The 25,146-nt window shown below is 44.5% G+C and overlaps 1 protein-coding gene across 4 annotated transcripts in view; it reads right to left on the bottom strand.

Moving 5' to 3' along the window:
• Positions 1 to 25,146, bottom strand: part of PDIA2 (protein disulfide isomerase family A member 2) — a 1,068,054-nt gene that overhangs the window by 56,080 nt on the left and 986,828 nt on the right. For all 4 annotated transcript variants that reach the window (XM_078662895.1, XM_078662896.1, XM_078662898.1 and 1 more), the window contains one exon: positions 4,076 to 4,174. In XM_078662895.1, coding sequence (XP_078519021.1) covers positions 4,076 to 4,174 — 99 coding nt within the window. The remainder of the gene's footprint in view (positions 1 to 4,075; positions 4,175 to 25,146) is intronic.

Genomic DNA, 25,146 nt, shown 5'->3' with positions numbered 1-25,146 from the left:
AACCGCTTAATTACACAGCTAATTACCCTGTTGCACAATACTCCCATGGTCAGGAAAAACTGTCTCAATAGTGAGTTCCCATAAAGCAGCCCAGAAGTTTATTCCTGCCCCCACAATGCCCCCCACCCAAACCTTAGATCTGGGACAACAAGGCCAGCTAGTTGTTTATTTAATTTATTTATTTAAACAGTTTTATATAGCGCTGGCTAGACCTAGGGGTATCAGAGCGCTTTACAAGGGTTTGAAGTCGAAACAGAATTACAGTATTTTAATCATACAAAGGAAAAGGGAGTAAAAGACAATATAAACAGAGTTCACAGAACAGTAAATACATTGACAGGAAGGTCAGAGGTGCCAGAAGTCCGTGAATATAATTGGGATAATTGTGCAAGCATAGGTAGCAAGGGATGATGGGGAAAAAGTATGGGGTAGGGTAGAATCTAGGTGGTACAAAGCATGAGGGAGTAGATGGAGGTAGTATTAGGGTAAATAGTAGGAGGGTGGGAGTATAAGAGAGGGAGAGAGGCGGGAATAGTAAGTCAAGTATAATGTGGAGAGGGGTGAAGCGCTCAAGGTTCAGGTTGAAAGACCATGTAAGGTGGCGGGATTAAGGACCCCAGAATTTCAGGAGAAGTGGTTGTTTGAGGCCTTTTTTGAAGCTGAAGTAGTAGGGGTGGCAATGAAGATCTTTGGGGAGAGTGTTCCAGATAGTAGGCGCGTTTCCGGAGAAAGCGCGAGATTGGGTAGACTTCTTTTTAACCAATGGAGGTACCAGCATGAGAGAATTAGTGCTTCTCAAATCTCTGGCACAGCCCGCCTTGTGGAGTTTTTGTGATAGATACAGTGGGGTTTGAAGATGCAAGGCTTTGTGTGTAATGCACACATTCTTGTAGAGAGATCTGCCCTCAATTGGGTGCCATTCGAGATCTTTGAGGACAGGAGAGATGTGATCAAACCTCTTATAATCAGAGAATAAACCTAGCCGCGAGATTAAGGACTGACTTGATTGGGGCTAGATGGACTTTCGGAGTTCCGGCAAGAATAGTGTTTCCATAGTTTAGTCTGGAGAGTACTAATGATTGGACAACAGATTTGAAGTCGTCAAAATAAATGAAGGGTTTGATTTTCCTGAGGTGATGAAGAGAAAAGAGAGTGTCTTTAGCTGTGTTTTTTATGTGGGGCGAGAGGCTGATGTTTTGGTCAATACTTATTCCGAGAGGTTTAACTGAGCTGGAGGTGGACACTGCGCACTCCGTTGGCCTGATGCACTCTAAATCAGGCCTTAAGTCTTTGTGGAGGGTGATGGCTCTCACAGCAGGTAGCGCGAATCACGAGGGTGTGCAGTTCATAAGAAAAGGGAGGGAAAGAAGGTCTTTTCTAAAAAAGTGCCCTCACACACCCCGAAGGATGTCTTGCTTCATCATTGGGCCTACTCCTCGTCGGGCCGGCGCTGCAATGCCCGACAAGCACCCGCAAAGTTGCTCTTTGGCGGAGATCTTTTGATGATGAAGCCGTAGGGTGAGTACGGGCGTGTGGGCTAAGTAGTACAGTGAGTGTGAAGTATAAAATAAGTCTAGGGTAACCTTAACTCATAGCAGGTAGTAACACCTCCAAGAAGGGGTATCCAAATCATGAGCACAACGAAGTATGGAGACTTTGCACCTGGCTGCAATCAGCCATCCTGAAGTAGCACTGAGGGAAATACAAAAGGGCAAGACCTGCCTTTCAAACGGCCCTAACATTACAACAGAATCAGCTGACTCACCCCCATTCTGTATTGTATTGTATTGTATTGTACATAGAATTTGTAAAGCGCAGCAAACACCCTATGGGTACCTAGGCGCTATGGTACGTGACGCAAACCATCATAAAACGGAGAGGGTAGAACCCAATTAGACCAAACTCAAAGACAAGAAATCAGGTTCTGGGGAACAGCCACGTTTATATCCATTTCCTAAACAGAGACAGGGTGTTGCATTGTCTAATTTCAAGTGGTAGTTAATTCCATAGCCTCGCAGCAGCAGTACTAAAAGCCCTGCCTCCTGATCTAAGGCAGGGCTTATTAAACCTGGAGACCTTCGCCAAGCAAGCAGAAGAGGAGCGGAGGCTCCGATTGGGAGTGTACCAAACCAGTTTCTTCTGTAGAGGCTTAGGACGAGATCCATGCAGAGCCCTAAACACTATGCATAAGGACTTAAAATACGTTCTTTGCAACACTGGGAGCCAGTGTAGCTCAGCTAAGCACATTGATGCAGAAGAGTCTCGTGGTCTGGACAGAACTAATTTCGCTGCTGTATTTTGGACGCGTTGCAGTCACTGAATCAGATTCTTTGGAGACTCCAACAGTAGGGCTTTGCAAAAATCAAGTCTGCTTAAAATAACACCTCATGCTGCTAAGGCTTTGGCCGAATTTTGAAGCAGCAGGAGGATCTTTCTCAGTGCGCTGATAAGTCCGAAAACAGTTCCCCACAGTTTTACTCACTTGCGTCTCCAAAGACAGGTTAGCGCTGAACGTGACTCCTAAATTTCGAGTTGTTTTAGTCGGAGCCAGAGGAGTAGATGTTACAAGGGTACTGTCATACACAAAGCAATGCTCAAGGAGGACTAATAAGCAATCCCTTGCTAAAAGGTCCTCTCAGAATTTGTAAGAGTAGCTAACTCAGTATGCATCTTCCTGCACATAAGTGTCTGGGGAATGGAAACAATACACTTGAACTTTCTGGGGAAGCTGTACTCCATACTCCATCTTGTGACATGCCAAACTAGGGGAAATGCAAAAGGGATCCTTCTGATCCCAGCAGCCACATCCTCACCACAACAGAGTCTTGCTACCAGCCATACCTTAAACACATGCACTGGGCATGCTCATGGGATGTCAGCAAAGGGCCTGGGTATAACATATGAATGGAACTTTAGACAAGTGGGGCTAGTAGGCACAGCAACCATGACGAATGTATGACATTACAACACAAACATTACAACGCATGCCTTTCCAACCAGTTTTTACATTGCAACATCTATTACAACACATGATTTTACATCGCATGCCATCACAACGCATTTTTAGAAACTACATTTACAACGCATTCTATTACAACCCATACGATTCAAACGCATATCACTTTTAGGGTAACAGTAGGGTAAGTGTTCTATAGTGTAGGGGTAAAAATTAATATTCCCACTCCAGTGAGATAAACAGTAGGGCAAGTGTTAGATAGAGTAAAAATTAACATTCCCTATTACTTACCTTATAATGCGTTGTAATGGCATGCGTTGTAGTGACATGCGTTGTAATGACGTGTTGTAGTGACATGCGATGTAATGGCTGCATAGTAATGGCATGTGATGTAAAGGATGTTGCGTTGTAATGACTGCGTTGTAAAGGTAGTGCGTTGTAAAGGTTGTGTCCCAGCATGACAAACCTGAAATATATCATTTCAGTACTACAAGCCACAAACATTGGTATTATGCCATCACCTCGTTATAGCAGCAACCCAGGATATTGGGGAAAGTTTCATGCCAAGACAGTGAGCAGAGGTGCTGTGTAACTTCCGGGCACAGAACAAGTTCTAGACTTCTGAATCATAATGTACGAACCTAGACCTCAGGGTACATGTCAAATTCATTTTTTAGCTTGGATCAAGCAAAGTCAGGATACCAGTTTTTCAGCATTTAGGTAATTCGAAGTCGACTATTTTTGTGTGAAAAAGAAACTGTCAAGATCATTATAGATCCAGTTATGTTACCCTTTTCATGTGGTGTAAATGATTTTTTTTTGTGTGGAGCTTTATATAGCACGAACTAGACCCAAAGTTATCAGAGCACTTTACATGAGCACCAGTTATGTTACAGATGGACCAATTCATTTTATTTCTTAGGCATGGGGAGATTAAGTGATTTGCCCAGAATTACAGAATGTTGAGCGTCCCTGCCGAGACTCGAATTCGGTTCTCCAGCTTTTAGGTCGAATGCCCTAGCCGTTAGGCCACATTCTCTCCTCAGTGCTAAATCATTTTATAAGTCTAATCAGTATGCCAGTAAATACCAATTTGATAACAGAAGCTTGCCCACTCACCGGCACTAACGTTTCCTCCTCCTCCTCCGGTAACACACCGCCACTGTCGAGAAATTTGGAAAACAGTTCCACAGTTCTCTCTTTGGTGTACTCCAGCATCTGTAGTGGTCAGACACAAAAACATAGCATTTGCTGCTTAAAAGGCCATTTGTCATTTCTTGGTGAATAAAGGACTACCCTGATTTGACATTTCATTATTAAGAATTAAGATTTCTTAGATACTAAATGCTTGTTGTAGGTCAAAACATTGCAAAATCATTTACTGAATCGAAAACGTTGCACTATGCTTAGGTTGAGGCACATGGTACAGCTGTTTGTTATACCATTGGTATTTTAGAGTGGGCTATAAATTCCATTAATGCCCTAGGCATATAGGCATATACAATGTAGAACCGATGCTTGTAATGGTGAAGAGGAACAGATACATTCTATGTTAGTTACCAGTAATCTTTATTACTGCTATTCTCCTTTTAAAAAAAATAAAATATTTTTTATTGAAATTTTAAAGAAGAACGATACACATAGCATCATAAAAACCTCTTCAAAGGATAATACAATATCCATATGTCATGGGGCAATGTTACAAATAATAAATAAAATAGATCACTGAAAAATAACATAAAATAAAATAAACATGAACTTTAACAAAAAGTCATACAGACAAACAGCTGTCGGTCTACTTAATATACCATTATACAAACATAAAGAGTGAGTCATTCCCGGTCTAGGGTGTCTGCAAACAGTGGAGGGATCATGGTAAGCGAATCAAACGAGTGACAACATGTAAATTGTTTTATACATAGGAGTAAATCATGTGAGGTAGATAGCAGGGCAGGGCATTTCGAACCGTAGGTCAAGCTGTATTTGTAGGTGATGCATAATATATTGCAAAATATAACACATACAATCTAGAAGAAGTGTGCATACGTTACAGTCGATTGGGATTTAACTAGGTGGGTTCTCTTGACCATCAGATCGAGCCTCGGACTGTATAGTCGTAGGAGAGCCCGCTCTTGCCTGTGTCCATTGCATGAATGGCTCCCAAATATCTCGGGGTCTAGATGCAGAGGGCATCAACTCCCAATATGTGCCGAGTTGTGTGTGGCCATAGGTAACATCGGACAGCCAAACCGCAAATTCAGGCAGCTTTTTCCGACCCCATCTGATTGCAATTTGCCGCCTAGCATATAACAATAAAAGGGCATGGAGTTTACGCCTTTTAGGCACAGTGTCTTTTACCAGTCCCAGGAGGCCTAAGTGTGGGGTCGGGTCATCAGATCTCCCAACAATTTGATTAACAGCAGTAAATATTTCTCGTCAGTACCCAAGAAGCTGAGGACAGCTCCAGGCCATATGTAAAAAGGTAGCATTGTCAAATCTACATCTCCAGCATCTAGCATCTTCCCGTAAGTGCATGCAGTGAAGGCTAATAGGCGAGCGATAGTATCGATATAAACATTTAAAGTGAATAAGACGCAATTTACAGTTGGGGGAAAGCTCCAATAATTGTTTACAGCAAAAAGACCAGTGCTCCTCGGTCAGTGTTATATCTAATTCTAAGTTCCAAAGTCGCAAGGAGAGTGGCACCATAATCGGGGCCTGGTCCTGCATAGCAGTATAAAGTCTAGTCACCAATTTCCTTGGGGAGGCTCGTGCTAATATGTTCTGGAGGGCGTGCAGTGTTGGGGGCTCGTCTGGAAAACCCTCCCAAAAAGAGCGGCATGTCGCCTTTAGTTTATGATACGCAAATATCTCTCGAAAGGGGACTTCCAACTCCTCTATCTCCACGGGCTGGGCTCTGAACGTCCCTTCAGGATATATATCAGCGAAGGTGCGTAAGCGAGTGCCACCCAATGATATTTCACCTCCACTCTCCTCAAGACAGGGCAGCATCGGGTTGTGTTTTAAAGGAATCGCAGGTGCGTAGAGTATCGGGAGGCGAGCCCGCCTCTGTAACTCTCTCCACGCCCAGCGCAGGGTATTAGCAGTATCAATATCACCTGAAGTCCGAGGGGCTCTGTGATATAAGGCTACCGCCAAAGATAGTGGCGCTACCGAATCTAGCTCCACCGCCACATGTGGCTGGTATGGCGTGGGGTAGGCCCAGAAATGCAATAATTGAGCTTGCGCACATAGTGCATATAGGTGCATGTCCGGAGCGCCCAGACCCCCTTGTCTCAACGCCAAGGTCATCAAAGCCCAGGAAATCCTGACTTAGCCTCCGGCCCACACCAAGGATAACAAGTGAGACCACAGGCAACTGAAAAAATGTTTCGTGAGCAGGATTGGAATATTCGCAAATAAATAAAGGAATTTAGGCACGACCACCATTTTGGACAGAGCTACCCTCCCAGCAATCGACAGGGGCAGTTTCGACCAGATTGCCACCTTGCTCTCGAGCCAAGTAACGGCTCGCCCAAAATTCAAAGACCAGATATCTTGAAGGTTGCGGCTGAGCCAGATACCTAGATACTTGACTTCATCTGCTGCCCAGCGAAGTGGGAACTCCGACCGCACCTCGGGTGTGTGGTCTGTCAATGGGAAGACCACCGATTTGACACAGTTGATTGATACACCAGATAGTCCGCCAAACCTTACAAACTCTCGCAGCAAAGGGTCCAGATTGGTGGAGGGGTCTCGGACATACAGGGTTACGTCATCGGCATAGCGGGAAATTAATAAGCTACGTGTGCTGAAACCTATTCCTCGAGCAGTATGGTGTTGTCGAATTCTAGCTTCAAGAGGTTCCATAGCAATGGCAAAGAGTAGTGGAGACAATGGACAGCCTTGCCTTGTGCCTCGGGAAATTTCGAATGGGTCCGAGATCATACCATTTACCCTAACTCGTGCTGTCTGTTTAGTATACAGCAGCCGTATTTGGGCAAAAAACAGCGGGCTGAATCCCATACGCTCCAATATACGGAATAGGTAAGGCCATTCTAGGGAGTCAAACGCCTTAGTGGCGTCAAGGAAAACAGCCGCAGCATGCACCGTAGGGTGGAGATAGTGTAACACCGAGAAGATGGTTCTGAGATTATGGGAGGTGGAGCTGCCACGTATGAACCCAGATTGATCCGGGAGGGCCACCATCGGGAGGAGTGGCTGAAGGGGTCTGCTATAAGTTTAGCAAATATTTTTACATCCACATTTATTAAGGAAAGCGGCCTATAGGAGTCCAATGATAGTTCATCTTTGTCTGGCTTTAATAAGGTCATGATCAACGCCTCCCTCATGGAGGCCGGGAGAATACCCGATTCTAGCAATTCCGCATATATGGCATGTAACCTTGGTGCCAGTTCCTCCGCATATGCTTTATAAAATGCAGTTGTAAGACCATCTGGGCCAGGCGCCTTATTCAATGGTAAACCACTAATCACTTTCGCAATGTCAGCTATCGTTAATTAGATTCGCCAGGGTGCGACCCGGCCTGTCTCCCTCTCCATATCTTCTGGCCTCGGCATGTTTGCCTAGGAATTTAAGTTCCCGTTGGGCCTCCTCTGCAAATTCCAGCAATTTCCCTTTCAATTCTGCCGCTGTCTCTGGGTTTGGGTCCACACAAAACATGTTTTCTATATCTTTTATCTTCCCTTCTATGTTGTTTATGGTGCCCCTGATGGCCTTCAGGACTCCCGCTTGTCTCGCTATACATTGTCCCCTAATAACTACTTTGAATGCATCCCACAGTATCGACTCGGTGGACACCGAGCCTGAGTTAACAGAGAAATAATCTATAATGTCCTTTCTGATTTACTCCTTGGAAGCCTCGTCTAACAAGGCGTGCGGGGGGAGCCGCCAGCTAAAAGCACGTGTATATGTATCTGGGAGTGCCAACTCTAGGAGGCATGGTGCGTGATCAGATAATGAGCGGGCCAGGCCACAAACCTCTGTTGTCCAGCTAGCTACGTCGGGGGATACCAGCCAAAAATCCAACCTGGACCAAGCTGCATGCTGACTGGAGATACATGTCCCCTCGCGAATACCCGGGTGACGTATCCTCCAAATGTCAAGTAGATTACCCTCTGTCATAATATCATGAAGGGCCTGACATGCATGGGGGTGTAGCGGCCTGGACGCACCTCTGCGATCCAGGGTGTCATTCAAAACTACATTAAAATCGCCTCCCCAAATGATGGTAGCACAATCCATGCTCACTTTGCCACTGGATTCAAGCAAGCCGGGCTGAGGACGGCTGTAATGCCAGAAATGCCACAAACCGGTCATCGGAGGCTTGTATCCGGTCCAGGGAAGGCATGGCTTGGCGGTTCGGGCTAGACTGTTCCCATGAGGCACAGGGTCGGACTGATTTGCATGTAGCCATGTCTGAACTGGGGTGGCGGAGTGGGCTAAAGAACGGTGATGGATTAAACCCAGATCTTTTGACTGGGTGTGAGTGTTTGATTGGTTCAGATGCTCCGTCCATCACCACCCCCTTTTGTACCGCTTTTGGCCGCCATAAGTGTGGCAGGGTATGCTCAGACGTGAGTCCCTTGCTCACTTTGCCACTGGATTCAAGCAAGCCGGGCTGAGGACGGTTGTAATGCCAGAAACCGGTCCTCGGAGGCTTGTATCCGGTCCAGGGAAGGCATGATTTACAAAGTGACACATCTAGGTACATGCATCACTTTGTAAACCCCTGCGCCACATTCTACCTACATCAGGTGTAATGTATGCAAAAGGGACATATTGACGCAAGAAAGGGTCGTAGAGGTGACGCAGTAAAATCTATGAGATATCACTACGTCACTTTTATGATGCTGTTGCGTCCAAATCTTGCGCCTGTTTCACAGCAGGCGTAAGACTGGTGCAGGCCTGGCCCCATGTGAAAGGATGCATTGCTGGAGTTGCATCATTTTTGTGACACACTCCAGCAATGCTTCACTTTTGCACTTACAGATACGTCTGAAATACTGACATATCTAAAAGTACTTGCGAGATAATACGTCATATATTTAATATGACGCATGAGTAGAAAACTGAAGGCCTCATTTATGAGGCCATGCGTCCCTTTTACGCCACCGGTGCGTCACTTTTTGTGACGCACCACTGCTGTTAAAAATACACCTTATTGAGTCATATTTACAAAGTGACGCATCTAGGTAGATGCGTCACTTTGTAAACCCCTGCGCCACATTATACCTACGTCAGGTGTAATGTATGCAAAATGGGTATATTGACGCAAGAAAGGGTCGTAGAGGTGACGCAGTGAATAAACGGGGGTTTCCCAATGCTACGCTCCCCGGTACTCTCCCCGGTGCGCGTACCGGGCGCTCCCCCCGCGAAAACAAAAAAAATAAAAAAAAAATTCCCGAGGGACCCTTTTATGGCCCCCACATCAAACCTAGGGGGTCAGGGGGGGTCTACCCTGCCCCCTTATGATTATTCCCCCTTTGTTTTTACCACCTCTTGTGTCTCGATCCTACCAAGACACAAGATGGCGGCCGCTCCGGACTGTTTCGAATGTTTACAGATACCCGAGAGCCAATCAGCTTTCCGTGCGCAAGTCGCGTGGCGCGCCCGGAGCGCTCCCCGGTGCGCGTACCGGGGCGCGGCTATAGATATATACATTTTTTTGAACCTAAATTACTCAAAATCCTCTGGAGCACATATCTTGAGACATAGCAAAGGCACATCGGGCTACCAGTCCCTACAATTTTGCCAAGTTTGGTGAAAATCCATTCAGCCGTTCGAGCTAAAAGTGCGACCGACCGCCCTATGGAAATTAACATGGGGAAAACACGTTTTAGGACCCCCCTTTTATCTCGTCCCCCGCTTGACGAATCCCCCCCAAACTTTCAGGGAAGGACCGGAGCGCCGCGAGGCAAAGTTGCTGAAAATTTCAGGTAGATTCCTCCACCGGCGCAAAAGTTATTCCAAATAGAATGTTACGATTTCCCTATGGAAATCAATCCTAACTATAACTACCTACTGGCGACCGCCAGTAGGTAATATATATATATATATATTACCTACTGGCGGTCGCTAGTAGTTAGTCATAGTTAGGACCTAGTTCCATAGGAAATCCGCAACATTCTATTTGGAATTACTTTGGCGTCGGTGGACGAATCTTCGCGAAATTCTCCAAGAAATTGGCCTGCTCCGCTCTGCTCCTTCCCTGAAAGTTTGCGGTTGATCCGTCAAGCGGGGGCTGAGAAAAAAGGGGGGTCCCAAAACGTGTTTTCTCCATGCAATTTTCCATAGGACCTTTAGCCAGGGCTACAGCCCGAACAGCTGAACGGAATTACATCAAATTTGGCAAAAAGGTAGAGTTCAGTTCACAGATGACCCTTTTTGTTGAATGGTGTAAATCCGTTCAGTAGTTCCTGAGAAAATCATAAGTAAAATCATAAGTATATCTAGAGGAGCTTACCGTACTCTGTACAGTACTCTGTACAGTATGCGTACCTTCCAGAGCACAAGCTGCATGCTGATTGGATTTCAACTGTCTGTCAACACCTCAAACCAGGAAGTGTTGGCAGCCATTTTGTGCCTCGGTAGAACCAAGGCACAAGAAAGCAGAATACAAATGCGCAAAACATATAAAGGGGGTAGGGTGGACACACCCTGACCCCCTAGGCCTGCTCAGGGGGTTCCACAAGGACTCCCAAGGCCAAAAATGTATTTATTTGTTTTTTTTAAAAATCGCGGAGTTCGCGTACGTACGCGAACTCCGCAAAAAAGAAAAAAAAAACCCGGACTGCTTTTTTTAAAATTAGCCCCCGGGGGACCAAATCCCGAGGGCATATTTTACAAAAAGTGTGTGGGAGGGTCCTAATCCCCCCCACACTGCCCCGGGGACCGCCAACCCCCGGGGCTTTAAAAAAAAAAAAAACTGTGTGAACGGGGCTTAACCTCCCCCCCCACACGCCCCGGGACCGCCACCTCCCCGGGGCACTACTATGTAAAATAGGGGGGTCAGTGACGGACCCCCCAGCCCCGGGGACCACCACCCCCTGGAGCTTTGTTGATGTTGGGAGAGGGGCCGCACGGCCCCCCTCCTGGAGCCTTCTGTGGCCCTGGGGACCGCCACCTCCCCAGGGCCGGCTCCTGCAGTGTACCGGGGTCCCTACCCCTGGGACACTGCTGTTTGCTATGGTAGGGCTGGAGCCTCGCGGCTCCCACCCTACCATAGCAAACTGCTTTTCATCAGAGAGAGAGCAGCATGTTAGCTGCTCTCTCTGTCAAAAAGCAATGCCCGCTCCCGAAGGACGCGGGGAGCAGGCTGGGACCGTGGGGGCTTTGGGGCCCCCCCCCGTCCCCAACATTAGATTTTAGCCCTGGGGGATGGAGTCCCCGGGGATTATAAAAAATTAGTAATAGAGGCTATTTTTATTTTACGGTTGATTCACCGTACGCGTACCATGCTCGCACGTATGACGTACTGTGCAAAGTTTGTAGGACGTCCTGTGCGCGCACCTAAGCATGTAAAAGTAAAATATTTTTAGATATTTATGAAGTGTATGTGCTTACATGTTGGGTGGCCCTAAAAGAGCCCTTTTGTTTATTTGGAGATTTTAGTACCTACAAGTCAGTACCAATGCAGAGTTTAAAGTTTATGAGGAAGACTCTGTTCCCTTCATCTGTAAAATGTACACCGTCTCTTCTATAGATGTTTTGCATATTGAAACGGAGATTGTTGTGGTAAATGGACCTCATTCTATAGTCTCGGAGAAAAGCATAAACAGATTTATTCACTTGTTTCCTAGCTTTCTCAATTTGTGGACAAAATTGATTGGACCAGTTCCATTTTTGCCTTTGACATATATTAGAGTAGACAAAGTCAGTTTGGGGGAAAAGTGACATCAGTTTTGTAAAGGTTTCCTTCATAAACATTTCCAGTCCTACCCCAGTTAAAGTGCCTAGATCATTGCCACCACAGTGCACAATTATGAGGTTAGGGTGTTGGAGATGCATAAAGGATTTCACTAATGGCATCAATTGGTGCCACTTTAACCCTCTCTGTCCAATCCATTTAATGTCTACATTTGGTAAACCTAGGTCTTTGTGAATTTGTTTCTGTTGTGTGTACCTTTCATTCCAGAAAATATAGCTGTGTCCCACAATCCACACTGTAAGCATCTTGAAGAGAGGTCTGGATGTACTCAGATGGTCTCTGTAAATGAAAGGGCAGTTTGAATAATTTTCTTTTTCTAAAATGGTGGATAACTGGAGTTTTGAAAGAAAGTAAAGAAGTGATTGGTTGTTTGAAATGTTATTAGGTAGAAAAGTAGGGTGCAATTTTCTGTTTTATAAAAGTCTGTCATTTATTAGTTAAGAAAAAGTGATAGAAAAGAACATTACTTAAGATAAGCTGGTATATTGAGAAGTCAAGCACACTTGCTGTTTTGATTTGCAACAATGTATGATCACCTTTTCACCTGTGTTGTCAGTAAGGTGTTCCCTGTAGTGTTTCTATGGTAACTGGCAGAATGAGGTTGGGGGAAGGGTTGAAAGATTTGACATTTGGAAAAGGATCAAAAGTTCAAGCAACAGAAAAGTGTGTTTCATTTTGATTGAATCTGGGAATAAATGTGATTTGTTATTAATTTGTATATGTGTGTGGATTGAATGTGTAGATTGACAGGAAATATTTGCTGTTTGCTATAGGACTTCCTGACTCTCTTGGGTTAGTTAGGGGGCTTTACAATGATGTGCAATGTCATTTTTTTTCTTGGTTTTATACGCTCACGGTATGACTTACGGACCTCGCACCGTACGCGTATAGAAAATTTATCTTAAAAAAAAAATAGTCTCTATAACTAATTTTTTTATAATCTCTGGGGACACCGTCCCCCGGGGCTTTAGGTCTATGTTTGTGGGGGGCTCATTGCCCCCCCGCACCCCCGGGGACCGCCACCCCCAGGGCTTTGTTATTAGTGATGGGGGGCCTCTAAGGCCCCCCGAGCCCAGGGACCGTTACCCCCCGGGGCTTTCTTCTTAAGTATGCGGGGGGCTCACGGCCCCCCCGCAGCTTTTTAAAAAAAAACCTGTGTGGGGGGCTGAACCCCCCACACACCCCGGGGACCGCCACCTCTCCAGGGTACTAATATGTAAAATAGGGGGGTCCGTGATGGACCCCCCAGCCCCGGGAACCACCACCCCCCGGGGCTTTTCTATGTTGGGAGGGGGGCAGCGCGGCCCCCCTCCTGGAGCCTTGTGTGGCCCTGGGGACCACCACCTCCACAGGGATGGCTCGTTCAGTGTCCCGTGGTGCCTACCCCTGGGACACTGCTGTTTGCTATGGTAGGGCTGGAGCCTCGCGGCTCCCACCCTACCATAGCAAACTGCTTTTCGTCAGAGAGAGCAGCATGTTAGCTGCTCTCTCTGACGAAAAGCAATGCCGGCTCCCGAAGGACGCGGGGAGCCGGCTGGGACCGTGGGGGCTTTGGGGCTCCCCCCACGGTCCCCAACGTTATATTTTAGCCCCAGGGGATGGGGTCCCCCGGGAATATAAAAAATTTGTAATAGAGTCTATTTTTTTTTTACGATTGATTCACCGTACGCGTACCATGCTCGCACGTACGACATACTGTGCAAAGTCTGTAAAACGTTCCATGAGCACACCTCAGCATGAAAAACTCAATAAAAAAAATATTTTACAAATATCCATCAAGTTTATGTGTTTATGCGTTGGTTGGTTCTAATTATACCTTTTCTATTTATTGGTACTTATATGTAAGTACTTATGCATAGTCTAAACTTGTTGAGTAGCAGTGTTTTATAGAGTGCTGAACTTTTGACCTCTGTTGAGAGTTAACTTTTGCATGATCTGCTGGGGGGAGGGTGGAAAGTTATGTCAGTTGGAAAGGTTTGAAATGTTAAACCAATGAAAATGTGTCTTTGGTTTTGAATTATTGTGTGAAGGAAATTGATTTGTTATAAATGTGTATATATGTGTAAATTGAGAGGAAAAATGTGCCATTTGTTTGGTTCTGCTGCACGCACTGAAGCAGAGAGATTCTGTCTGAGACTATCTGCTGTGTGTGTGGCATTCTTCTTAATCTTCCAATAAGTTTGAAAGGTGAGTTGATTATTTGTAAGGGACTGTATGTGTTGCATTTTATTTTTAGTAATAGTAATGTGTTCATTCCTGTCAAGTTTGTAGAATTATATTCTGAGTTTGTCTGCATTTGGATAACTATTGTGATAAAATCATTTGGTAAGTTAATGTGTTTAGTTAGTCATCTTTGTTTAATAAAGTGCAGTACTAAAAAATGTAGAATGTTTGCAGTCACTTTTTTAGTTGCAGAATACTTAATAGTGTTGCTTGTTTAGAATTAGGCTTGTGTTCTAAATGTACAATTTTGTGGTCAGTTTACATAGAGTGCTGTATATACTATTGGGCAGATTTACAAGCCCGTTGGATCTCTTTCTTGTTTTATTGTTTCTCATTTTTGGATGTAATGTTGGTAAAAAAATAATAGTGCAAATTGGAAATGTATTTGCAAAATGAGTCAGGATTGTCTACTGAAATGTAGTGGTCATATACATGAAATGTGTTTAGTCACTAAAATGTTTTAGTGTGGTAAATGTGTTTTGGTGTATTGTATGGTTTACTTTTTTTGTTTAAAATCACACTGAGTGTCTGTGAAAATTAAAGATTTACACTTGCTCTTTTTTCCATAATCTCTGCTGTTTCTCTCACAGTATATCTCTCTCTATTCTGATATTTTACTTTATTTCCTTATTTTAAATTGTATTTCTTCACAGTGCCATTTCTTTTCATACTCCCCCCTCAGCCAGGCTCATTTTGGACATCCCTCGGCAAGCTCACATTTCCGACCACCTGAAAGACCTCCATTGGCTCCCTGTCAACAAGAGAATAACGTTCCGTCTCCTCACCCACGCACACAAAGCCCTCTACAACCTAGGACCCGAATGCCTCAACACGCGTCTATCCTTCAACACCCCCTCCCGCCAACTACGATCGTCCAATCAAGCCCTCGCCGCAATCCCGCACATCCACAGATCCACCATGGGGGAAAGATCCTTCTCCTACTTAGCGGCTAAAACCTGGAATTCTATCCCCACCCACCTCCGCTACACTCAGAACCACCTCTCTTTCAGAAAGCAACTAAAAACCTGGATATTCGATAAGTAAATTCACCTCCCTCCCACAAGCGCCTTGAGACCCTCTGGGTGAGTAGTGCGCTATACAAATTTTGGAACTTGAACTTTTGAACTCCTGTCCTTTTAGTCCCTCTCTGTCCTTATTGTGTCTTTCTGTCTCCTAATCCTGTCCCTTCTTTTTACAGTCTTTTCTTTGACCTCTTAATCCTCCCTCTCTCATCATATCTCTCTCTTAATGATTTTCACTCCGTATACATAGACTGTTGCAAACACTGTTGAGCAGATTTACAAGCCCCTTGGGCCTTTTATAGTGTATCCTCAGACCTCTTATTTCTTCCTCTCTCATCATATCTCTCTCTTAATAATTTTCACTCAGTATACATAGACTGCTACATACACTGTTGGGCAGATTTACTAGCCCCTTGGGCCTCTTTCTTGTTCTATTGTGTTTCATTTTTTGATGTAATGTGGCCCAAAAAAATAATGGTGCAAATTGGAACTGTATTTGCAAAATGAGTCAGGATTATCTACTGAAATGTAGTGGTCATATGCATGGAATGTGTTTAGTTGCTAAAAGGTTTTAGTGTGGTAAATGTGTTTTGGTGAAATGTATCGTTTACATTTTTTGTCTAAAATCGCACTGAGTGTCTGTGTAAATTAAAGATTTACACTTGCTCCTTTATCTATAATTTCTGCTGTTCTCTCACAGTCTATCTCTCTCTGCTTATAGTGTTCTCTCTATTCTGATATTTTACTTTATTTCCTTATTTTAATTTGTCTTTCTTCACAGTGCCATTTCTTTTCATACTCCCTCCTGTCCTTTTAGTCCCCCTCTGTCCTTATTGTGTCCTTCTGTCTCCTTACAGTGTCCCTTCTTTTTATAGCCTTTTCTCTGACTTCCTAATCCTCCCTGTCTCATCATATCTTTCTCTTAATAATTTTCAGTCAGTATACACTGCTGGGCAGATTTACAAGCCCCTTGGGCCTTTTATAGTGTATCCTCTGACCTCGTATTTCTCCCTCCCTCATCATATTTGTCTCTTAATAATTTTCACTCAGTATATATAGACTGCTGCATACACTGTTTGGCAGATTTACAAGCCCCTTGGGCCTTTTATAGTGTATCCTCTGACCTTTTATTTCTTCCTCTCTCATCATATCTCTCTCTTAATAATTTTCACTCAGTATACATAGACTGCTGCATACACTGTTGGGCAGATTTACGAGCCCCTTGGGCCTCTTTCTTGTTCTATTGTGTTTCATTTTTTGATGTAATGTGGCCCAAAAAAATAATGGTGCAAATTGGAAATGTATTTGCAAAATCAGTCAGGATTCTCTACTGAAATGTAGTGGTCATATACATGAAATGTGTTTAGTTGCTAAAATGTTTTAGTATTGTTTACAATTTTTTGTCTAAAATCACACTGAGTGGCTGTGTAAATTAAAGATTTACACTTGCACCTTTTTCATATGTCTGCTTTCTCTCTCGCAGTCTACCTCTCTCTACTTATAGTGTCCCCTTTTTTCTGATATTTCCCTTCTTTTCTTTTTTTAATTTGTCTTTGTTGACAGTGCCAGTTTTTCTCATACTCCCTTCTGTTTTTTAGTCTTTCTCTGTCCTTATTGCCTGCTTCTGTCTCCTAATAGTGCCCCTTCTTTTTTTAGTCTCTCCTCTGACATCTTATTCCTCTTTTTCCAACATATGTCTCTCTTAATAATTTTCCAGTCAGTATGATGAAGCAAAGCTTCGCATATTTTGCGGCTTGCCGAAGTCAAGAACCTCGTTTATGTGTAATAAGGTAACAAAAGCGTATGTTTTACTAACATTTGTTTTGTTTAGGCAAAGTTCCCGAAGCTTGCCTATGTGTATTTCTAATGAATTTAATCCGTGTCCTTTAATATGGCCGCCGCTTGTATTTTAGTTACTGCGCATGCGTCAGCCGCACTCACGTGTCCTGACGCGTCTGCAGAAGTGGAGGGAAAGTTATGCGCATGCGTAATTCATAGCTGTGCTTATCATGTGGTACTGCTCGTGCCACTGCTCTTGTGATTGTGTCAATGTAGCTAACATTTAATGCAATAATTTTATTTCTTGATGATGAGTTAAAAGTACAAACCCTATGATGTATTTTCATAATGACATTATTATGTATTAACTTGTTTTCGCTTACTTTTCATGTACCGCGGGGAATGGGGGTCCAAACTGATTGGGAGCCATATTGACGGTCTCTTCTGCGCATGACCAGGGAGCATTGAAAGGTGGCCACTTTGGACAGTGGAACTCAGCCAGCTGGCAGCCACAGTCAAGATGCGCCTGGGAAAGCCACCTCTGCGCTCCGAGAACGGCGAATGTTGCTCCTCATGTGTTACAATGTTAATTTCCTGCACAGTTCTCATGAGAACCCCAAACCTGCTAGGCGGTACCCAAATATGTTAATGAAGGCTTCAAATCGTGTATTGTGATTGGTGTGTTACCCAAATCCTACCTTAGGACCAATCGAAATTGAGGGATTCTGACACTTTGCAACATTGGGAGGTGGTACACTGTCCCCAAACTGTATATCTACCCTGGGTTCACCTAGTGAACCGTCCGACTTGTCTGGTTTAGCTGACCTGTCACTGACCCAACGCACTCAATAGGTGACTGAAGATACAGAGCGCTGCGGAGCACTCTGTCAAAATTTGACCATAGGCTAAGGTTCTACTGAACCTTAAAGTGCTGGCAAAGCACTTAGCTGGGAGTTCGCTGACCCAATCGGGGTCTTGATCGATAGCTGCAGAGCGGGTGGAGCGCAGGCGTTGCTTCCGAACTGTGGGTTCCGGTCCTGTCCTGAAGAGGGTCCTGTCCTGAGGGTTTGCTGTCCTGTCCTGAGGGTCCTGTCCTGATTCCTATTCCGAGGGTATCCTGTCCTATCCTGGGTGTCCATTCTGCACCTGCTGTCCTTTGAGGGGTATCCTTCCTTGAGGGTTTCCTGTCCTTAACTGACCCGTGGCCAGGGTTTGGTTTCCACACCTTTCTAGGTAAATATTGCTCTGAAAACTCTTAAATTCTTGCACCTTCTGAATTTCTAACTTTTGCTTTAATAAAGTTCAACATTGCACATGTGATATTTTCCATGCCTTTCTGCAACTATTGAAAGTCATTTATATTTTTCCATAAGTTTATTCCTATGTCTTCTCATTTGTTAGAAATTATATTTTGCATAGCAGTGTGTCATTTCCTGATATGGTCTAGAACTTCATTGCCTAGATTGTTCAAAGGCCCATTCACCTTAAGTGAAGCGTGTTATTCATTATAAACTCTCCTATAGTCACCCACACTTAGGCTATCCCTGTTTAGATAATACTGACTTGCATAGTATCTTTTCTCGTTACATTTTATTAGTACTTTGATGATTACTCTGTCATTATTTCTTTATGCCTATGTGATTTACGTTATCTTGATTATTGATTGCCTTGTTTTATTGTACCTCATGCAAGAAAATAATTAACTTTAGATAAACATTTTAAAACTTCCAGTTGTCCGTGGTCATTTAAACAGTATTTGAATGTTATTGGTTGGGTTTGTATTTTGCTGCCTTTCTTTTACAGCTAGCTCCCTGATTCATTGTGGTCATTAGGCACCCGCATCGGTGGATGGTAAGTCGGGTGCACCGAAAATTGGTAGCAGGGAACACACACACACCAACTTGGTAGAGCTCGTGAAGTCACCTGATCGATGTATATGGTGATTTGAAAAGTATATGGGCCCTGAAGCCGGAAACGGCGAAACTATTGGTCAGGTGGCCTCGCGCGCTCTATCAGTTTTCTGGTAGCTAGAGGATGGTTAGGGACTAGTTGAGAGTAAGGCAGGGATTAGTTGGACTAGTTAAGTCGGAAGCTGCTATTATATTAATGCTGCTATAAGAGCGGCTGTTCTGAGGGAACTGATCACTCTCTTGTGAATACGCTGCTGAAATTCATGAATTACTGTATTGCCATTATTCTTGTTCTTATATTGTTATATGTACTAATCCATGCAATTGTCAATCGTTTAGTTGTATGTTGTCCGAACTCCCCGGGGAATTGAAAGGGCAAGTGGTGAATAGAATCCATTGTCCTGAGGTCACAGGTTCGAGGAAAGTTAGGTGCAGGTTAGGATAACCGGGAAGCACTAACTAGGGTTTTCTGAATACATGTGTGAATAAATGACAGTAACGGGGTTCATTGGCAAAATTCCCATAGTGGCGTAACCTAGTAAGGGTCACATCGGAAGAGTAGCAGGTTCCTCGGAGCTAGCGTGAAAGCAGAGGGGTCCGCTGAGAAACCTTAAACTCGGAATATATCCCGGAAAGAAGTGGATGAGTTTAGGGGAATAACAGGTTCACCGATGCTAGAGTGAAGGGTAGGCGGAAGAGATCTGCCCGCAGCGAGTGAAAAGTAAATGGAAGTAGTTTACTTGCAGTAAAACAATTCTTTCTCTGTCTAGACACTTGAGCACTGTGGCGAATGTGTATTTGTTGTAAAATAACCAAGCACTGAGCACTTTAAAAGAAAGAAAGTTTCCGTTACCTTGTGAAGGGAGGGAGTCAGTCGCGAAGCGCCTCTGACGTCATTCTGTGCCGCGCTGGGATTGGTAAAAGCAGCGGGCGGGTAGCGGAGCTGGAATTGTAAAGGAGGGGTGAGCGCCGGAGCGTGGGAACTGTCTCACGAAGGGGCCGCGCACCCATTGGCGGAGCTTATTTAGTGTCGCGCACCCATTGGTTGCACGAATTTCTGAAGCGCGTTCTGATTGGAGGTAGTTTGTAAACAAAGTTTAGCGCAGAAGTCGTATGTGGCACTCGCAGACTACAGGAACTCGACCTGATCCAAGGCACCTAGGGTTTGAAAGGGATCAGTGGAAAACTAATAGATACGATATTATGTACGGAACCAAGAGAAAATTGTCCCTTGTAAGTAAGGTGAAAAATTATTTTAAAACGGACAAACCGATTAAATCTAGGGAAGGTGTTCTTGTCCCACCACCTAATACTCCTGCCTCATTCATGATGTTTGACCGAGGGTACAATACCTGTGTGTGGTTGGAGAATTGGGTGAAGTACACAAAAGATGACGGAGTATTGGCTTTTCCGTTAGATGGTACTTTCAATGGTAGGATCTTATTTAATTTAAGAACCCGAATGAATGAACTGCATCCCAGACCGAGACTAACGCAGTATGAGGCATTAGAGGAATGGGAGATTGAGGCTTTTGAAAGAGAAAGACCCCGAATGGACAAGGGTTTGACCAAGTGGTACCCCAGGCAGAAACAGGAATCCAGGGATAAAAGGATGAAACAGTGGAGGCAGAGCATGATTGTTGAGGGTCTGTTTCCCATGATGCCGGCATGTCATAACATTGGAGCGGGTGAGAAAAGTACTGAAAAATGTAAGCATTGGGGGGCCCTGGGGGATTCAGATGATGAACTAATAGATGACATCTGTACCAGAAGTCCGCCACCCTACAATGAGGGAACCCGACCTTCCAGTGTAGGAGATGTTCCCCGACGCCACTTCCTAAAGGAAGAAGACAGGTCCCTGGGACTGGGAGGGGGTGGTCAAGTATTGCCCTATCCTGAAAAACCCGAACCGACGGAAACAAGGGATATATATCCCAAAGTGCCCGCGAGCCAGGAAGAAAAATATTCACGTACGAAAATCTTTTTTCCCAGACCCTTGTATGAAAGCGAAGAGAAACCATCGAATTCAGGACTGCCTTTTGTTCAACCTCCATATGGGGAAGAGCGCAGGTCCTTTAATACTGGAACTTTATTCCCGAAACCTAATTATGGGGGAGGACCAAGTGAAACGCATCCTACTGCCCCGAGTTTTACTCCTCCGTTGACCCCACAGATATTACATGACACAACTTTAAGAAGGGTACTAGTGGAAAAGGAGCAAGAGGCTCTAGCTAGACAAAGGACAGAAATAATTCAGAAAATTTCCCAGTTAAATACCAGTCCTGAGGCATTGACTATTCCAGTAACTATTGGACCGGTGGTCCCGTTATACGGAAATGGTCAGGGAAATCCGATTACTCCAGTTATGACCCCAGTCATGGCAACCCCGAGACAGGAACCGATCATCATAGATGATCAGTCCAGTGAGTGCGAGTCTGAAGTTGCGTTCTTGGAATTACCAAACAAACAGACTGGAAAGGGAATACAGCAGAGGCATAACCCTTTTAATACAAAAGAAATTAAATTAGAGACAGCAACAGGTACTAGGAATGTCTCTCTGGTAACTCCGGATGAAATTGAGAGTTGGAGTCGTGAATTAGAGAAACAGACTCCGCAAACAAAACCTTTAGACCTCTACAAGCTGAGGGTCGAAATAGAAGAATTAATGGCAGGAAATGTGGGGTTGGATCGATTGAATACCTACTCTGAAGAAGAATTGTCGTTCATATGTAAAAGCTTTACAAGGAACACCAGAGTGCTCCACGAAAAACTGACCGAAACAGCAGTTAGTATGGGGGTAGATATCTCAAAATCCAAGCCCTTACAGAAACCGTACAGAGCAGACTTCTCAGACAAAGATATAGAACACCTGAATGTGGCAGGGAAGAAGTTGCAGATTAAAGAATTAATGGGGGTACTGCAGAAATGGGGAGATGTGGAAAGATGGAGAAGCAGGTGGGCGAAAAAGAGAGAAGAGGTTCGCTCCCGACAAGTGACTCCTGAGTTTGCTTTAAGAGAGGTAGAAAAACCTGAGCAGTTATGCCCCATGCGCGAAGTTCCAGGAGGGAAATATGTGCATGTGCCCTGGTCTAGGCAGGATATTGTGTCCTTCACGAACGATTTTCCAAAATTACGAGAGAAACCAGTTGACTGGTACAGGCAGGTGGAAAGGTTCGTGAAGGTACAGAAATGTCTGTGGAAAGACCTGGATGGGTTTTTCGACATTGTGGTTCCAGTAGATTTATGGACCCAGTGTAAAATAAACATAGACTGGCTGAGTGAGGAGTACCCAAGAAATAAAGAAACAGGGGAGCCATCAAAGGATGTCATGCGAAAATATGAGCAGGTAATTCAGCACTTGAAAGAAAAGGTGCCCGCAAAGGAAACTGATTGGACAAAAATAGATAGAACAACACAGGAAAGGGACGAGACAGTGCACTCCTTCTATGAGAGGTTATTGCAGGTATTTAAAACATACAGTGGTATTGATAACATCGACCTGAAGGATATGACGCACTTTATTTACAGGTTTGTAAATGGTTTAAGACCTGAAATTTGTCAGTGGATAAAAGATAATAAAATCTGTTGGCATACTAAGAAAATGGATGAGGTCCTGCGGTACGCTAAGTACTGCGAGGATGAGATGGCAGAAAAGAAAAAGGCCCTCAAGGAAAAGGTGATGTGGGCTCAGGTGAAGCTCGCAGAACAGCAGGAAAAACAATTGAGTAACATGGTTAAAAATGCTGAGAACAAAGGTCCTGGGGGAGGGGGTGGAGGAAAGCCCCGGCCCAAATTTAGCAGGGAAGAGGCTATGAAAAAATTTCCCTGCCATCAGTGCGGCGAAATTGGACACTGGCGAAACGAGTGTCCCCAATTAGTAGATATTAATGAAAAAACTCCTGATTTAACTCCACAGACGCAGAAAGAAAGACCAAGAAAGACTCAACCCCAGGTAAAAACAGTTCAGGTGCCTCGAGCACCCAAGCAGGTATACAGGGGAAGACAGGCAGAAGATGAAGAGATAGAGGTTTGGGAAAGCGGGGAGAACAGAAATACAGCAACTTCGCAGTATCTGCTGAATGATACCTTCCTTTGTAATGATCAGGACTGACGGGGCCTGAGAGGGGAGGACGAGGAGTGCGTACTTGGCGCTTCCTTGCCGGTAGACCAGTCTGGACCATATATTGAAGGAAAGGTTGACGGAAATGATGTCACCTTTCTGTTGGACACTGGCGCTACCCGTTCTACTGTAAGAACAGTGGACGTTCCAAACCTACCCCTCTCGGGAGAAAATATCCAAGTAGTGGGTGTATCTAATCAATTGATTAGTACTCCTGTTACCGAACCAATGGAGATTTCAATTGGAAATTTTAAACAGATGCATAGATTTGTCGTCTGTGACACCAGTCCAGTGAATCTACTGGGTCGTGATTTGCTGTGCAAAATGAACTGTACCATCTTTTGCACACCAAAAGGTGTTGAAATACAGACCCCAGATGAAGATGGCATTTATAAATTATTGTTGCTTAGACCTGACTCAGAAATTAAAAGATTGACCCTGCAGGACTTGCCCCAAGAACTCCAGGAAGCCGTAAAGCCAGAGGTGTGGGATTTCACTGGAAAAGATGTGGGGTTGATGAAGGATGTGGACCCCATACAGATAGCCATCAAGGACAATGCAGTATATCCTAACACTAGGCCCTACCGAATGAATGCTGAAGTGAAAGCAGGTGTCACTCTGGAAATACAAAAATTATTAGAAGGAGACATCATACAGGAAGTGATGAGCAGCCCATGTAACTCACCGATTATGGGCATCAAAAAGCCTAGTGGCAAGTATAGGGTAGTGCAGGACCTGAGAAAGGTTAACAAAATTGTAGTTCCTTGCTGCCCTATTGTCCCGAACCCTGCAGTGATATTGTACCAGATTCCTTGGGATGCTGAATGGTTCACTGTGATTGATTTATGTCATGCATTTTTTTCGATACCCCTGCACCCCGACAGCAAATTTCTTTTCTCATTTGCCTTCGAAGGTCACGTGTATTGTTGGAACCGGGTCCCTCAAGGGTATACAGAGAGCCCCTCTATCTTTAATCAGATCTTGAAAAAATGTCTAGAGACTTTGATCTTACCTGGGAACTCTGTGTTAGTGCAGTACATAGACGACCTTCTACTGGCGTCTAAAAGTCACAGGGACTGTGTAGTTGACACCATTGCCCTCCTAAATCATCTGTGTGAGAAAGGGCATAAAGTGGCCCCTGACAAACTACAGTTCTGTGCGAAATCAGTAAAATATCTAGGACACCAGATAGAAAAGGGTGTCAGAAAAGTCACATCAGAAAGAGTGAGAATAATTCAAAAGATGCAGTTGCCCCGTACTCAAAAAGATGTCAGAATGTTCCTGGGGGTATTAGGGTACTGCAGACAGTGGATTCTAGGATTTGCAGCCTTAGCCAGGCCCTTGATAAAAATGACCACAAGAGGAATGCCAGATGTTGTAGAGTGGGACGATGAAAGTCTAATGGCTTTCACAAGACTGAAAAACTGTCTGTGTACGGCCCCTGCGTTGGGAATGCCAGATTATTCCAAAGAGTTTGCCCTATTCTGTGACACTCGCGATAATTGCGCATTGTCAGTCCTGACTCAAGAACATGGCACGACCAGAAGGCCTGTGGCCTATTTCTCTGCCACTTTGGACCCAGTAGCTGCTGGGTTACCAGGCTGTTTGAAAGCAGTAGCTGCTACCTGTGCAAGTTTGGAACAGAGTGAGTCCATTGTCATGGGACATCCTGTGACCGTGTATGTTTCACATGGAGTGGTAATTCTATTGACCAGAACTAAAACACAGTATCTCACCCCTAGTCGGCTGACTAAATACGAGAGGATTCTTGTGGGTGCAGCAAATGTAAGCATTGTTAGGTGCGGTATTCTGAACCCTGCCACCTTACTCCCCGACCCCTTGGAAATAGAAGGTGGGGATGATGATGAACATGATTGTATTGACCTGACAGAGTTCAGTACTAAACCACGCCCAGACATAAAAGAAACGCCATTGCCTGAACATGATAAAGAACTATTTGTGGATGGTTCCTGTCTAAGACATGAACTAGGAGGCTTGAGTGCTGCTTATGCAGTAGTGTCTTTCACAAAAATTGAAGAAGCAGGTTACCTATATAACATCAAGTCTGCACAAGTAGCCGAATTGATAGCCATGATAAAGGCTTGCAAAATTGGGAAGGACTTACGCATAACAGTGTATACTGACAGTCAGTACTGTTATGGAGTTGTGCATGACTTTGGCCAATTA

This window comes from Lissotriton helveticus, chromosome 10, assembly GCF_964261635.1.
Source record: "Lissotriton helveticus chromosome 10, aLisHel1.1, whole genome shotgun sequence".
In the NCBI taxonomy this organism is placed as follows: Eukaryota; Metazoa; Chordata; class Amphibia; order Caudata; family Salamandridae; genus Lissotriton; species Lissotriton helveticus.
This window is presented reverse-complemented; position numbering and strand designations above follow the sequence as displayed.